The sequence below is a fragment of the Hoplias malabaricus genome, chromosome 2 (assembly GCF_029633855.1).
Source record: "Hoplias malabaricus isolate fHopMal1 chromosome 2, fHopMal1.hap1, whole genome shotgun sequence".
Taxonomy (NCBI): domain Eukaryota; kingdom Metazoa; phylum Chordata; class Actinopteri; order Characiformes; family Erythrinidae; genus Hoplias; species Hoplias malabaricus.
Genome location: NC_089801.1, coordinates 56607024 through 56620623, shown reverse-complemented (window position 1 = coordinate 56620623; position 13600 = coordinate 56607024). Strand labels below are relative to the sequence as shown.

General features: G+C 42.2%; 1 protein-coding gene across 1 annotated transcript; it reads right to left on the bottom strand.

The window, feature by feature from the left end:
- Window positions 1-2200: 2200 nt before the first annotated feature.
- On the bottom strand, window positions 2201-13196 carry LOC136677095 (retinol dehydrogenase 8-like). Its single transcript, XM_066654506.1, has 7 exons — window positions 13169-13196; window positions 12445-12552; window positions 9671-9832; window positions 8349-8528; window positions 6088-6181; window positions 3312-3495; window positions 2201-2903 (listed from the first exon to the last, which is right to left on the bottom strand). Exons 1-7 carry the CDS (start codon window positions 13194-13196, stop codon window positions 2676-2678), a joined length of 984 nt encoding a protein of 327 aa, XP_066510603.1. The 3' UTR covers window positions 2201-2675.
- Between the last annotated feature and the right edge of the window lie 404 nt (window positions 13197-13600).

Below are 13600 nucleotides of genomic sequence, written 5' to 3'. Positions count from 1 at the left end.
ATTCAAAACCCGGTAACCGGTTCCTAGTGATGGCACTCTTGAATCTGAAGCTTGAAGGCATGCACACAAAATTCTCTCATGTTAAATACCTCATATGCAAGCCCACATGAGCCTCGCCTTTGGAAAAAACAGGACATGGATTAGCACGGCAATAATTGTAAATGTATTATTGAAAGCCCTGCTCAAAGAATATTATAATTTTAGATATTAACCGAATAATTACATAACAAGAAGTTCCAACCTGCAACACTGTGAATGTAATTACAACAGTAATTACAATGTGCTTCATCAAGATGTGTTATGAGTGTGTTCTAAACTTATTTTTAATATATTACTGTTTTATGTATTGTAACAGAATATATTATTCATTCATTAAAGTTTTCTACCAAATCAACCCAAATCAGCAATGAGATATTGAAGACGTGCACAACAATTTAGTTTTAGTGGTTTATTTTATTTAAACAACAAATACATGATTGTAATGCACACAAAACACGGTTTTAAAAGCTGTAAAAGTGACATCTGTTCGCGAGATACACAAAGCGTTTTGAGGTTTTGGCCACCAGACAGCACTTATGTGCCCTGTGTCACGAAGCTTCGAGTAATTAACCATTTTCAGATTCAAGGGTGGCATCACTAGGAATCGGTTACCAGGTTTTGAATCCGTGACGTATTTCCTGTTAAAACCGAGAAGGGAGCAGATTTTGAGAAGCGAGCTCAAATTTTTGAAGCAAGGAAAAAACTGGAGCACACAGTGAAACGAGAGCGTGGAGCTACAGGAGGTGAGCACAGTGCTTGATTTTCCGCTGTTGCTGTTTTCGCTCGGTTTTCTTGATTCTGTGTGCTTGTTGAGTCTGACGTGCTCGATTTAGTGTCGTAGTGATCTCACTCCATAGTATCACAGCTGTTTAATAATCACTGGAGAGACTGCTGCTGTAAATCTACCCTGTGATTAAACTGTAATTGAGCACATTTTTGATTGGTGTCTCTCTTATTTCTTTTTAATAATCTGTTTGTCCTTGTCCCATCACTGACCCCATAGGGCTTCCATATGAGGCTCCAACATTTAACCCACTGATGAAACCTGGGCTGAGATACAGGACTGATTCAGTCTGGGCCAAAAAGAGACACTATTCCCAAGCTGCGTTACAGTTTTTTCCTAAATGTTAAACACATTTCCAGAAACTTGGCTCCATTTATCAAACTCAAAAGAGTTTATTACTTTGTCGAAAAGCCACAAATCTCTGGACAAATGAACACAGCCCTGAGAACCACGCTCTCTCCTCAGACCTGACCCCTTTCACTACACACAGCTGTTACACATCTCTTACAGAGTCAGTCAAATAAACACTGATACGACTCACAACACTGCCATCACACATGGAGATGTGTGCTTGTGCTTAACGAGGCCATGCTACACATTCAAATGCATATTGGGGTGTGGAAAATAGAATTTCTTTTTCTCATTTTGGTGAAGTGTAAGGTTCTTTGTCCCAAAGCATTTACACTACGACATGTATCTGTACATAACACACAGTGGACCCATTTAAAACCCACGGAGTATGTAGCAAAACGAGAAACACCACAAAGAAAAAGGCAGATAAAAAAAAGGTCACAAAAGAAATTTATTTATTGCAAAAGTCATGAAATAGATTTACATCCTGCCTCTTTTATGCTCTTTACAAATGATCACAGTCTGCTCCCAGTTGAGTGTGAACAGGTGAAACATGAGTGAGACGAGTTGGGAGTCGGGAAGTTGAAGGCCGGTGTTTGCAGGTGAACAGTTTCCTAAATGATGCAGTGTTTAGAGATTTGTAAAACTGATTTCTTGTGATATTTCAGTGAAAACAAAGGGAATTGTGCTTGGAGTTCAGCATGTTAGAGTCATGTTGTTGATACATCCAACATTTATCAACAGAAAATAACTTAAAAATGCAGTGTTACTGTGCTCCATTCCTGATCTCTGACACTGACCCCATCTGGGAATCGTCTAAACCCACACTCACACAGACTTTAAAACACAGTATTGTCCCCAAGAACAGACCAAACCCATCACGGTCTTCTGCAGCTTTTTCCTGATGGAGCTCAGAACAAAGGCAGTGCCCAATAAACTCTTCACTTTTCACATTAATTCATTTTTAGGTTCTTTTCTGTTTAATAAAATGAGAATGTGATTTTAATACCACACACAGTCACTGTACAATCACAAAGAAACACTTTACAAAAGGGGCGGCACAGTGGAGCAGCAGGTAGTGTCTCTGTCACAGCTCCAGGGTCCTGGAGGTTGTGGGTCCCACTCCGGGTGACTGTCTGTGAGGAGTGTGTTGTGTTCTCCCTGCGGGTTTCCTCCGGGTGCGCCGGTTTCCTCCCACGCTTCAAAAATACATGTTGATAGGTGGATTGGAGTGTGTGAGTGAATGTGTGAGCGTGTGTCACCCTGTGAAGGACTGGCGCCCCCTACAGGGCTTGCTCCCACCTTGCTCCCAGTGATTCCGGGTAGGCTCCAGACCCACCACCTCCCTGAACTGGATAAGGGTTACACTGGATGTGCAGGGATCCGGATATTTCTCAGACCCGTTCTGAGGGTGCGCTGGTGCTTAAGTGTTGAGTGCTGAAGTGTGAACAGAACTGGGGTGGTGTATGTGGTGTGAGAGGATGGCGGTGTGTTTGTGTGTTTAGTCGGGGGAGATCGTGCGGCTGCGTAAACACCCACAGGTCAGCCACCTCAGAGCCGTCATGCTGACGTGCATCAGTCCTCCGAGGTTAAATAGCATGTGATAAAACGCTGAGACAGAGAGACCCCCCGTGTCATCCGCCATCTTCAGCGCCACGATTGGGGTGTACAGGGGATTGGTCAGGTTACGGAACCGGGGGCTGGTTGCCTCTATCACCTTCTTAGTGCACTAGAGAGAGACAGACAGAGAGAGATGGGGAAGAGAGGGAGAGAGTGAATGAATGTGTGTGTGTGTGAGAAAGATAGAGAGAGATCTCTTTTACCAGAGTATCAGGTCCGGAAATGTCCCGGAGTAGTCCTTTCACACAGGCAGCTCACAGCGTGAGATATTCTACTTCAGGGTGTGTTCTCACTGCGGCTCGGAGAAGAACGCTAACTTTTACTTTAATCTCTCTCTCTCTGTCTCTCTCTCTCTCTCTATATATATATATATATATACACCCTGAACATTCCTAGTTCTGCCCCTCCAGTCAGCACTTTATCAGCCAGCAGATTTATCAGTGTTCTCCTCCAAGCATTCTCCCCCTCCCTCTCTGTCTCTCTTTTTATGTGTGTGTGAACAAGATGTTCTCCTGACCTTGGCGATGTCGTCCGGACTCTGGCCGAGTGTCTGAAACACGTCCACGGACGAGGGAAGGTAAACGTTTTTAAAGTAGTGGACGGTGTTGGGGTCAGCGCCGGGAAACTCCTTCTGAGACACGTCCTCAATCATCTTCATCTCAAACTCTGTGTGGACTGGACCCGGCTCTATCATACACACCCTGAGAGAGAGAGAGAGAGAAAGAGAGAAGGGGTTGAGTAGGAAAGTAAGTACATTTATTTTCTAGAGCACATTTAAAAATGAAGTGCTTTATGAGAAAGAATTCCTCCAGTCAGCAGTTACACAAACACAAACACACATCAGTCCACCCAGGGAAGGATGACCGACCTGGCCACCAGGGGGTCCTCAACAGCACTAATTTATACTACCCAATGTGTACTGTGCTAAATAAACCAATCAAGACACCCGGTTGGAGACAAATTAATTAAATTTAGAAAAAACACCCATCCTTCACAGCCCTGACCCCCACAGACAGACTACCGTATCTGCTGGGAGAACAGAGAGAGAGCTGCACTCTCAACGTCCTCACCTGCCATCGCAAAAGGGACAGTGAGTGACCCTGTCAAACATACACACACACCCTATGACCCCATAATACTCTATACATACTCTAACATACTCTACAACCTTTTCCCATAGTTCCAGTCACTGTTACTAGTGGTAAATGTTACTGTTTCCAAGTTTCTAATACGTTACACCCTGTAATTATCCAATTCAAAATTTGATTATTTACTTCAATATTTATGTTCTTCTTAAACTTTTAAAATTGTAACCCAAGCTTTGACAATACAAACTAATTTGTCATGTCAATAAAGCACCTTGAATTGAATTGAATTGAATTGACAAAAAGCCAATGAATGTGTAGTCACAGGATTTGAAATCAATTCTGAAATATGAATTCACAACTCCAAGACATAAACCATTTTTAATCTAGTTTTTAATTTTAAATTCACAGGGACTTTTATTCTGGAAAAGAAACTAATACAAATATTACCAACAACTATGAGAGATATAATAATGAGTATAAGCCTGATATAAAATTATTATTTTAAAAATGTTGATACTGTGCTGGATTCAAATTATTTACTGATCTTATTTATAAAGAATAACAAAAGAACCTATTGAAAGAAAAAAAATTAATTTGGACTGTGAATGGAAAAGTGCTAAAATGTGGCAAATTGTCTAAAATTCTGTTTAATAACCAAAACATGGTAATCTCTGTGGCATATTTTCAAAATAAATGTTTGCGAATAAAAACATATTTTGCTTCCAGGCAAGCTACATGTTTTGGTCTCCTATCTAATGTTCTTTTATTATGTTTAAGGGCTATTAATGAATCCACTGTGAGTGGGTGCTTTTTACTGAGTAATCTTTGTAGGAAAAACAGAAGGGCGTTAATAAAGACAGGCTCATTAATAAAGAAATGCTTGTTTCTTCAGATTCCTTGCACCCCCCTGCAATACCCACAGGCCCCACACTTTGAGAAACGCTGCCCTAGACCAGGAACGGGCAAATTTTGAGCTCAAGGGCCACACTGAGGTTTAAAAAATGACAGACGGGCCAAGGTGGGTGTTATGGGGAGCGGGAACTAATAAATACATAAATTACATGTGTATTTAAAGATTATACCTACCTTAATATATAATCTATATTTATCTTATTTCTGAATATAAATGAAATGCCAGACTCATGTAATTATGTGAGTTTAATTTATGTGAGAATGTGATTTTGTAATGTATTTTTTATTTTATCTTTGTTTCTGTTAGTGTATCGCAGTCGAAACAAAACTAATACAGCGTTTAAAGCAGCACTTTCAACAAACGTTAACGGTCTATGTGAGACGTCTTGAACCAGCTGAGTGCTGAGATCACACTTCCGTGATCAGTGACTCCAGAGGCGTAGAGCTGTAGATCTAATAGACTCGCCTTTAGCAGAAGTCAGTAGTGTTTGAAGCGCCATCTAGTTGACTCAGTTGAATGCAGGATATTGCAGGAAAAAGGTGAAATTAATGCGGTTTTTAGGACAATTGGGTAAATATTCAGAGGGCCAGATAATAGCCTGAAGGGCTGTAGTTTGCAAGACAAAAAATCTTAAAAAGGGATGAGAAGCAGCTGAAGCAGCATTACTGGAAAAATTGCTTAATATCTGTGTTTTGGTTTTTTAAAATTATTTTTTAAAGAAGTTGCTTAAGGTAGGACTGCCTTCTGTACACTTACTATGGCTGCTGAGATACTCAGATGTGTGAAATATTCATGTTCTATTCTTGCATAAGCTGTATAAGTTGTGTTTGGGAAGTGGGTCATTCAGGGCTTCTTTAATTTGTTTGGGGGAGTGACAGACAGGGTGGATGGTTCCTGAGTCCACACCTCAGCAGATTAAAGACCATAGAAATGTCCTGAGCTTGGATTTAAAACAGTCAGAAAGGAGTTAAATCTAATGTCAGCAAAGCTATGATCCCCTTTGAACATGAGACGAGCCTTTGGGAGAGACGGAAGTGACAGTGATGATGACCTTAGAGACCTTACAGGCGCGGACGTGTAAAACCTGTCCACAATATAAACACAATACAAGCAATCAGGGCTTTAAACATCATCATTACAATCTTACTCTGGATTCTGTAGTGCACTGGGAATTAGTATAAGGAAGGGTGAGACCAGAGGGACGTGTTCTCTTCTCTCTGTACCAGGTAATAATAACCAAAGAGAGAGAGAGAGAGAGTGAGAGAAAGAGAAAGAGAGAGAGAGGTACTCACTGTATGTTAAATTTGAGGAGCTGAACTGCGAGACACTCACAGAGACCTTCAACAGCAAACTTAGACGCTGCATAAACGTCATTAAACACTACACCTAATACACAGAGAGAGAGAGCGAGAGAGAGAGAGAGAGAAAGAGAGAGATTGAGGGAGGGAGAAAGATATGGAGCTATATTGGGTTAAACGTTTTGTTCATTAAAAAAAACTGAAACTGAAAGTTCAAATCTTGAGATTGAACTTTGAAAAATACAACAAAGTATTCAAAATTAAAATAAGTGTAGGATGTTTTTTTTTTCAGTTTAAATTGAATTTTGATTCAATTATTAAATTTTTTTGAATAAATTATTTATTTTTATTTTTCTCTTTCCTATATATTTTGATATTTGAAGTCTTATATATTTCAGTTGCAGATTTAATGTTTTCAGATTCAGATCTTATATTAGTTTATTTTTTCGGTCGCAGATCTTATTTTCACTTTCACACTTTTTCTTTTCACTTTTGGATCCTTTTTCGGATCGGTTTTTCAGTTTCAGAGTTGTGGCCCTGATCTAGCGTGAGAGGTGGGACATCAGCCGAGAGTGGCGTGGTCTAATGACTGACAGCATAGCAATGAAGGCGGTGGACCTTCCTCACTGTTGACTATGAGAACTATCGCTGAACTCTCACGTTATATGCAATATTCAGTGTAAAACATTGACTTCAGTGACATAGTTCTTTATAGTGAGCTCTTTTAGACAACATTTGGCACCAACCACATTAAAAGAGCTATAAACTCTGTCAGAGCATAGTTCCAAAGCCACACTTTAGTTTCCCAGCACTTTGCTGGCGATGGTGTCCGCTCTATCAGGACAAAGCTGCCGTCACACCAACAGAAGCAGGGAGAACTAAACAGAGACCTGGACAGGGAGAACTAAACAGAGACCTGGACTAGGAGACAGATACAGAAACTTTAACTGAGGACCTTAGACAAAGACAGAGAGAGGGACACTAACATACCAGAGATGGAAACAGACAAACCAAGCACAGAAAGAGAAAACAGACGAAAGAGAGACACAAACCGATTTCAAAGTGTAACGGGCACAGAAAGGGAAAAGAAACAGACAGACCTAACAAACATACAAATGGAACAAGGAATGTTCAACAAATTAGCAGTCACACAAAGGATCATAAATACACAACACAGACAAGGAACACCTGAGACAGATAACAAGAGGGCAGGACTACAAAGGAGGCACAACCAGAGGGTGGAGCTAAGGCCGGACTAGGACGAAGGCAGTAACAATAACAAACAGAGCCATGTGCTAGAGCAGATAGTGGGAAAAACAGACACAGGACAGGACCAGTGCGTGACAGATGGAACTGCAAATGAAAAATATAAGACTTCAAATATCAAAATATATAGCAAAGTGAAAAAAAATAAATTATTTACTCAAAAAATTATATGTTGTATCAAATTTCTATTTGGAAAAAAAATCATCCTATACTTATTTTAATGTTGAATACTTTGTTGTATTTTTCAATGTTTAATCTTAAGATTTGAACTTTGAGTTTCAGAATTTTTTTTAAATGAACAAAACTTTTGACTCGAATATAGCTCCATACAGAGAAAGCAGTACATACATAAAAAAATGACATGAGAAACAATAATAATAATAATAATAATAATAACGTTATTACTTTACGGGTCCTGAAATATTGTTTAGTTGAAAAGCATATTGTCTTTGTCTGATTAAAAGCCGTGTCTCTGTGTTTGTGGATGTTTAGTTACTACATCACTTGAACACAGCACCTGTCCTTCACACTGTGTGAGTGTTTCCTGATAAATGGACCAATAGAAACGCTCCACTGACATCCACTGGTCTCCACTGGTCTCCTGTAAGGTTACAATTTAATGGAACACTAAGTGAGATTAGTTTTTTTTACTCCTGGGGCTCCCCCTAGTGTAATTCTTCTGCACAGCACTGTACTGAAATCAATACATAGTGCATAGGATACATAGTGCAATTTCTGCAGTGCTGGGTCCAGAGTAGCAATGACAGAGGCTCTGTTCTTCTTATTAAAGCTCAGTGAAGCATCACAATGATTTTGAAGCTGTAATTTTAAGTTTAAAATATTACGTGGTGTTTCTTTAAGAAACAGCCATGATATAAAGGTCTGAGCACGGCTGGTGAAATAAGTCACACATCCTGTATAAAGAGGTTAATCTCTAATCACTAGATTTTAAAGGGTCTGCCGTATTGAGGTGATGTTTTGGGGTGTACCCTGTAGTCCCATGGCGCTGCTCATGATGATGATGCGTCCCGAGCAGCGTCTCTTCATATCGGGCAGCACCTCTTTAATCATTCGGATTACGCCGAAGAAATTGGTCTCAAAAACCTTCTTCATCTCCTCCAGGCTGAAGCTCTCCAGAGGCCCCACCAGACCAATTCCTGCATTATTGACTAGAGAAAGAGCACAGCATAGAAACACAATCACTCCAGAGAACACAGTTACACTGTTCCACACACCAGAGGGACTCCATCACTCCAGAGAACACAGTTTCACTGTTCCACACACCAGAGGAATGCCATCACTCCAGAGAACACAGTTCCACTGTTCCACACACCAGAGGAATGTCATCACTCCAGAGAACACAGTTCCACTGTTCCACACACCAGAGGAACTCCATCACTCCAGAGAACACAGTCCCACTGTTCAACACACCAGAGGAACTCTATCGCTCCAGAGAACACAGTTCCACTGTTCCACACACCAGAGGAACTCCATCGCTCCAGAGAACACAGCTCCACAGTTCCACACACCTGTTCCACTGCAGACTGAGTGCTACGGTCCCTGTGGCTCTGGGTGATAATGTGTGGAGAGCTGTAGCCACTGATTCTCATCGCCTCGTGTGTTTACATTGATATATTTCACTCTGAATTGATTTGGACTTCTGTATCACCCCCCACCCCCTCCTCCATATTCAGACTGATATGAGTCTGGTCTAGTGCAGTGTGTACGCTAATGCAATCTCTATCAAGATCAATGAAGTCTTATCTCTGAGGTAAGGGACTGTGCCAGTCAGCTGTGTGTGTGTGTGTGTGTGTGTGTGTGTGTGTGAAAGAGGATCTGAGGGCTGTAAATAAACAGGGATTATCTGAGGGAGTACTGAGGAGCTGCTAGTGTCTCTCAGTCCTGGACCCTCTTACAGACCCAGGGTTTTCTGCTTAATTAGATTCATCTGGATCTGTGAACACGGGCCACAAATGACACATGAGGCCTTTAAACATTTAAAATGTTGTTTTTGTGTAGTTTATACTTGTAATTTAAACAGAAAACACTCTCCTATCTTTTGTCATTGTAAAGTGACTGTGTGTCGTATTAAAATCACATTCTCACTTTATTCAACAGAAAAGCACCTAAAAATGAAGCAGTGTGAAAAGTGAAGAGTTTAGGGAAGGAATCACACACACACACACACACACACATCCAAGCCACCCACAACTCCAGCCCGAGTCCTCCATCTCCGTCCAGGCGTGGTCTGTGCTTGCAAAATCCTGATATAGCCAAAAATGTGTGTGTGTGTGTGTGTTTTTTTCCTCACTCAGGACATCAATATGGCGGTTTTTGACGTTGTTGACACACTGCTGAACGGACTCATCACTGCAGACGTCTAGCGTGAGGAGAGACAGGGTTTTACCGTAAGTGTCCCCTGCAGCTTCCAGCAGCTTGTCTTTCTTCTTCAGATCTCTCATTGTCGCTATGACTACAGAGAGAGAGAGAGAGAGAGAAAACAGAGAGAAAATCAGGACAGAGTGATGAGTTATTTGTAGCAATTTTTACAATCTGAGGGAGTCAAAAGCATCTTCACAAACATTGAGAAATAAAACAAAAGTATGAAGTAAAACCCCAGGGGAGCAGTTGAAGGCGACAGTGGCAGGAGAAACTCCCTCAAAGCTGGAGGAAAAGCCTCCTGCGGAACTGAGACTCACAGGAGACAGTCCTCCTCTGGTCAAACACTAGAGATTTAGCTTTAAAACGCAGGGAGTAAAAGTTTGTGCTGAATCAGATCCATCACTGATCCAGGAGCTGCTGCAGGGGGACGACTGGAGCCACAGTGGTGGAGTGAAGGTGTGGAGTGGAGTGGACACTGGGAATGGAGGCTTTTTTCTCTCTTCGAACATTTTTTCATTGGGGCACTCACTGATAGTACTTTTCCACAAAGGAGGACCCACAATGGTTCCGGCACGTTTCCACCGACATAAACTGGTTCGTGAACCAGAAAAGTTAATTCCCAGCTGGAACCAAAGAAGAATAGGTTCTTCAGTGCGAACCGTGGTCTGTGGATGGGGACATTTACACTGTTTCATAAAAACAAATAATAGGAAATAAAGAAGGAACACGCTCCATTTGTGTGTGTTTCTGGGGTTGTGTTTGGAGCGACACAGTGGGCGTTGGTCCGAGCCGCAGCTCTGTGTTGGTTACATTTCTCCGCTGTTCACAAGCTCAGCAGGACGCCTCTGAACTCAGCAACATTTACACAGTGTTATATCTCACTCTGATCTGACTGATCCACAGTAAACAGAATAAACAATGACCCTGTCATGACAGTTTATCTGTGGCTCTGACGCTGTATTCAGACACAGCAGAACCGCTGATGAAATATCCTCGGTTCCCCTCTAAACATGTAGAAACGCGGTGGTTCACTGGAAAGAACCAAGGTTCCAAGAATCAGGAACGGGACCAGTTCAAGAACCAGATTTCTTTTGGTGGAAAAGCGCTATGAGGTGTGATGGAAATCGTTTATTGAAATGATTCATAATCAATAGAGGTATTTTTAATCAGCAATCACCATGTATGCTTGTGTAACTGAAATTGTTTTATTCCTCAATTCTCTGTGTGAACAACAGGCTTGTGTGTGTGCGTGTTTCAAATAACAGCATATCGACACCTTCCTTTCAATCAACTCCTTTTGTCTCCAGGCCACAGAGAGGAGACCACCGAGACCAACTGAATAGAGAGGGGTGCACAGAGTGCATCAGGAAAGGTGATAGATATACAAAGAGTGTAGACAAATGGTAAAAGTGGCTTGGAGTCATACTGGGAACAGAATACATGGGAATGTGATTGATAGTGAACAAATGGTAACTTCAATGGGTGCCATGGTAATGGCAATTACAGGTATAAAAGACACTGGTTGAGAAACGGTCAGGGAGGGAGGAAAAGGTGTTACGCATAGCATTCTCTCCAAATAAACTGTTGTTTTACCTGATGCCGACTCAGAGACTGAGCTTTCTTATTTTTGTCATCATTTTCCACTACAGAGGCCAGGCTTCATCACTAGTTCCCCCCGATAGCTAGGTGCCCCCCAGTAACCCACCCACAGTAACAGCAACTGGAGCTTCACACAGAAGTGGGCCATTCAACACACTTAGAGGAGAACACTAACTGCCCAGAAGTGTTATGCCAGGTGGAAGAAGAGGCATGGCTTTCAGACTTTGCTGTGGACTGCGCTGGAGGAAATTGTGCACATAACCTTTAGGTAGAGAGTGTGTGGAGGGTTAAATAATGTTGTTTGTGTCTGAAAATAGCTGAAGAGAATTAAGGGTAAGTATGGATAAAGGGTTTTATATATACAGACTCTCTTTATTCTGTGTTATATAAATGTGATTGTAATATCGCAGCAAGTGAACTCATCTGATCCTTGACGTAAGAAATAAGAAACTGGTGCTGAATTCATCACACAGCCTGCTCACCTTAGTGGAGCCCACACGGACTGGACAGGGGTGGGTCCAGCTCGTCCATTGGCTTCTACAGTAAAATTAGATGCATTTGGTCCTGGTACCTGCTGTGTCTTGTGACTCAGAGCGAGCTGAGAGCTGTGGGTGAGTTAACGGAGAGCAAAGTGTCCTAATTCCCTCAGAACTGATACCGGAGCACAGCAAGGTTTCAATCCTGAGTGTGCTGTGGTCAGTGGAACAACACTTTTTGGGTCACCACAGCAGATCAGCCAGTCTATACAGTCAACTCAGAATGGGTTTTACTCCGGACCCCCTTCCTGTCACGACCCACACATCCTCCTCAAGTTGGGGACCAGCAGCATGACAGAACTCACCAGTGTCACACAGCTCAGACCTCCAGACCCCGAAGAGTGGGGTGTTCTACCTGTGTCTGCGTGGGTTCCCTCCCACAGTCCAAACACAGACAGGGGTGAGTGTGTGAGTGACCGGGTGAGTGTGTGAAACGGTAGGGGTGTGTGTGTGTGTGTGTGTAAAAGAGAGGTTCTGGGTGAGTGTGTGTCACCACAACCCTGATCAGAAAAGACCACTTACGAAATGTGAATGAATGAATGAAGAAAAGATAAAAACAGCAGTTTACCATGGTATCTCTGCTGTGGGTCTTTAGCGAGAAGAACCGCGATCTTTAGTCCAATTCCAGAAGAACATCCAGTTATTAGAACCACCTTCTGTCCCTCCATCCTTATCACTGACAGAGAGAGAGAGAGAAAGAGAGAGAGAGAGGAGATTCCCAAGCCTCTGAGGATTTAAAGTAACTCTGAAAGAGGATAAACCCTCTCTCACAAACAGGACTGAGGTCACATGTAAGAGCCAGGATTAGTGGACACTATTTTGGTTAAGACTTCAGTCCTTCATCTTTTAATTTTTACATAAATGTTCCTATTAATACATTCCACTTTTATATTTTTAAATGTGAATGAATGAATGATAGTTCCACGTCCAGTGTCCACTCTCCCCCCTCACCACAGATCAGCGATTAGGAGATGAGGGGAAGGGACAGAGTGGTTTATTAAAGACGGGGATGATCAGGAGGACAGAGAGGGACCACAGGGGCAGACTGAGACAAACTCTGTTCCAGGAGCTGCCCCCCAGTGGTCTTTACAGCCCTCAGGGCCTCTGTTTTACATCTCGTCTGAAGGACGGCGCTGTTTATTCAGTACAGTGTTCCCCTCGCTGCACCCAGGCATTGGGATCCACACACACCACAGGGACAGCGCCCCCTGCTGGACCCAACAACACCAGCTACATGACTCTCTTAGCTTCACTCTCGACACCAGTCAATGAGTAGTGTTGCAATTACATACTGTAGTCCATCTGTTGCTCTGCATACATTGTTACCCCCATTTCACCCTATTCTTCAGCGAGGTGAGAAGGTGTGATGTGGTGGTGGATCATTCTCAGAGCTGCAGTGACACTGACGTGGTGGTAGTGTGTTAGTGTGTGGTATGAGTGGATCAGGCACAGCCGCGCAGTTGGCCATGAGTATTTAGGGGGAAAACTGATTAAAAATCATAAAAAGGAAGAAGAGAAACTGAAATAAGGGTGACATTTTTGGGTATTAACTAAAGCATTAATCATAATGTCTCTAACCACAGATTTGGGCCTATCCCATGTTCTGTGAGGGATATAGAAGATTATAGCACTATGCAAAAGGTTTATTTTCATACAAAATAAGCCAGAAAACATTGATCAAAATGGAACTCATAACATCCACACAAGACCTTGTAGACGTCCAA

Bases quoted from the DNA above. Each gene is read 5' to 3' on its own strand.
- LOC136677095 (XM_066654506.1), bottom strand. From the start codon at position 13,196: ATGTATGCAGAGCAACAGATGGACTACA. The intron at 12,553-13,168 runs GTATGTAATTGC...TCTCTCTGTCAG, and splicing joins AGAGCAACAGATGGACTACA to TGATAAGGATGGAGGGACAG. The intron at 6,182-8,348 runs GTACACCCCAAA...TCTGTGTATTAG, and splicing joins CAGCGCCATGGGACTACAGG to GTGTAGTGTTTAATGACGTT.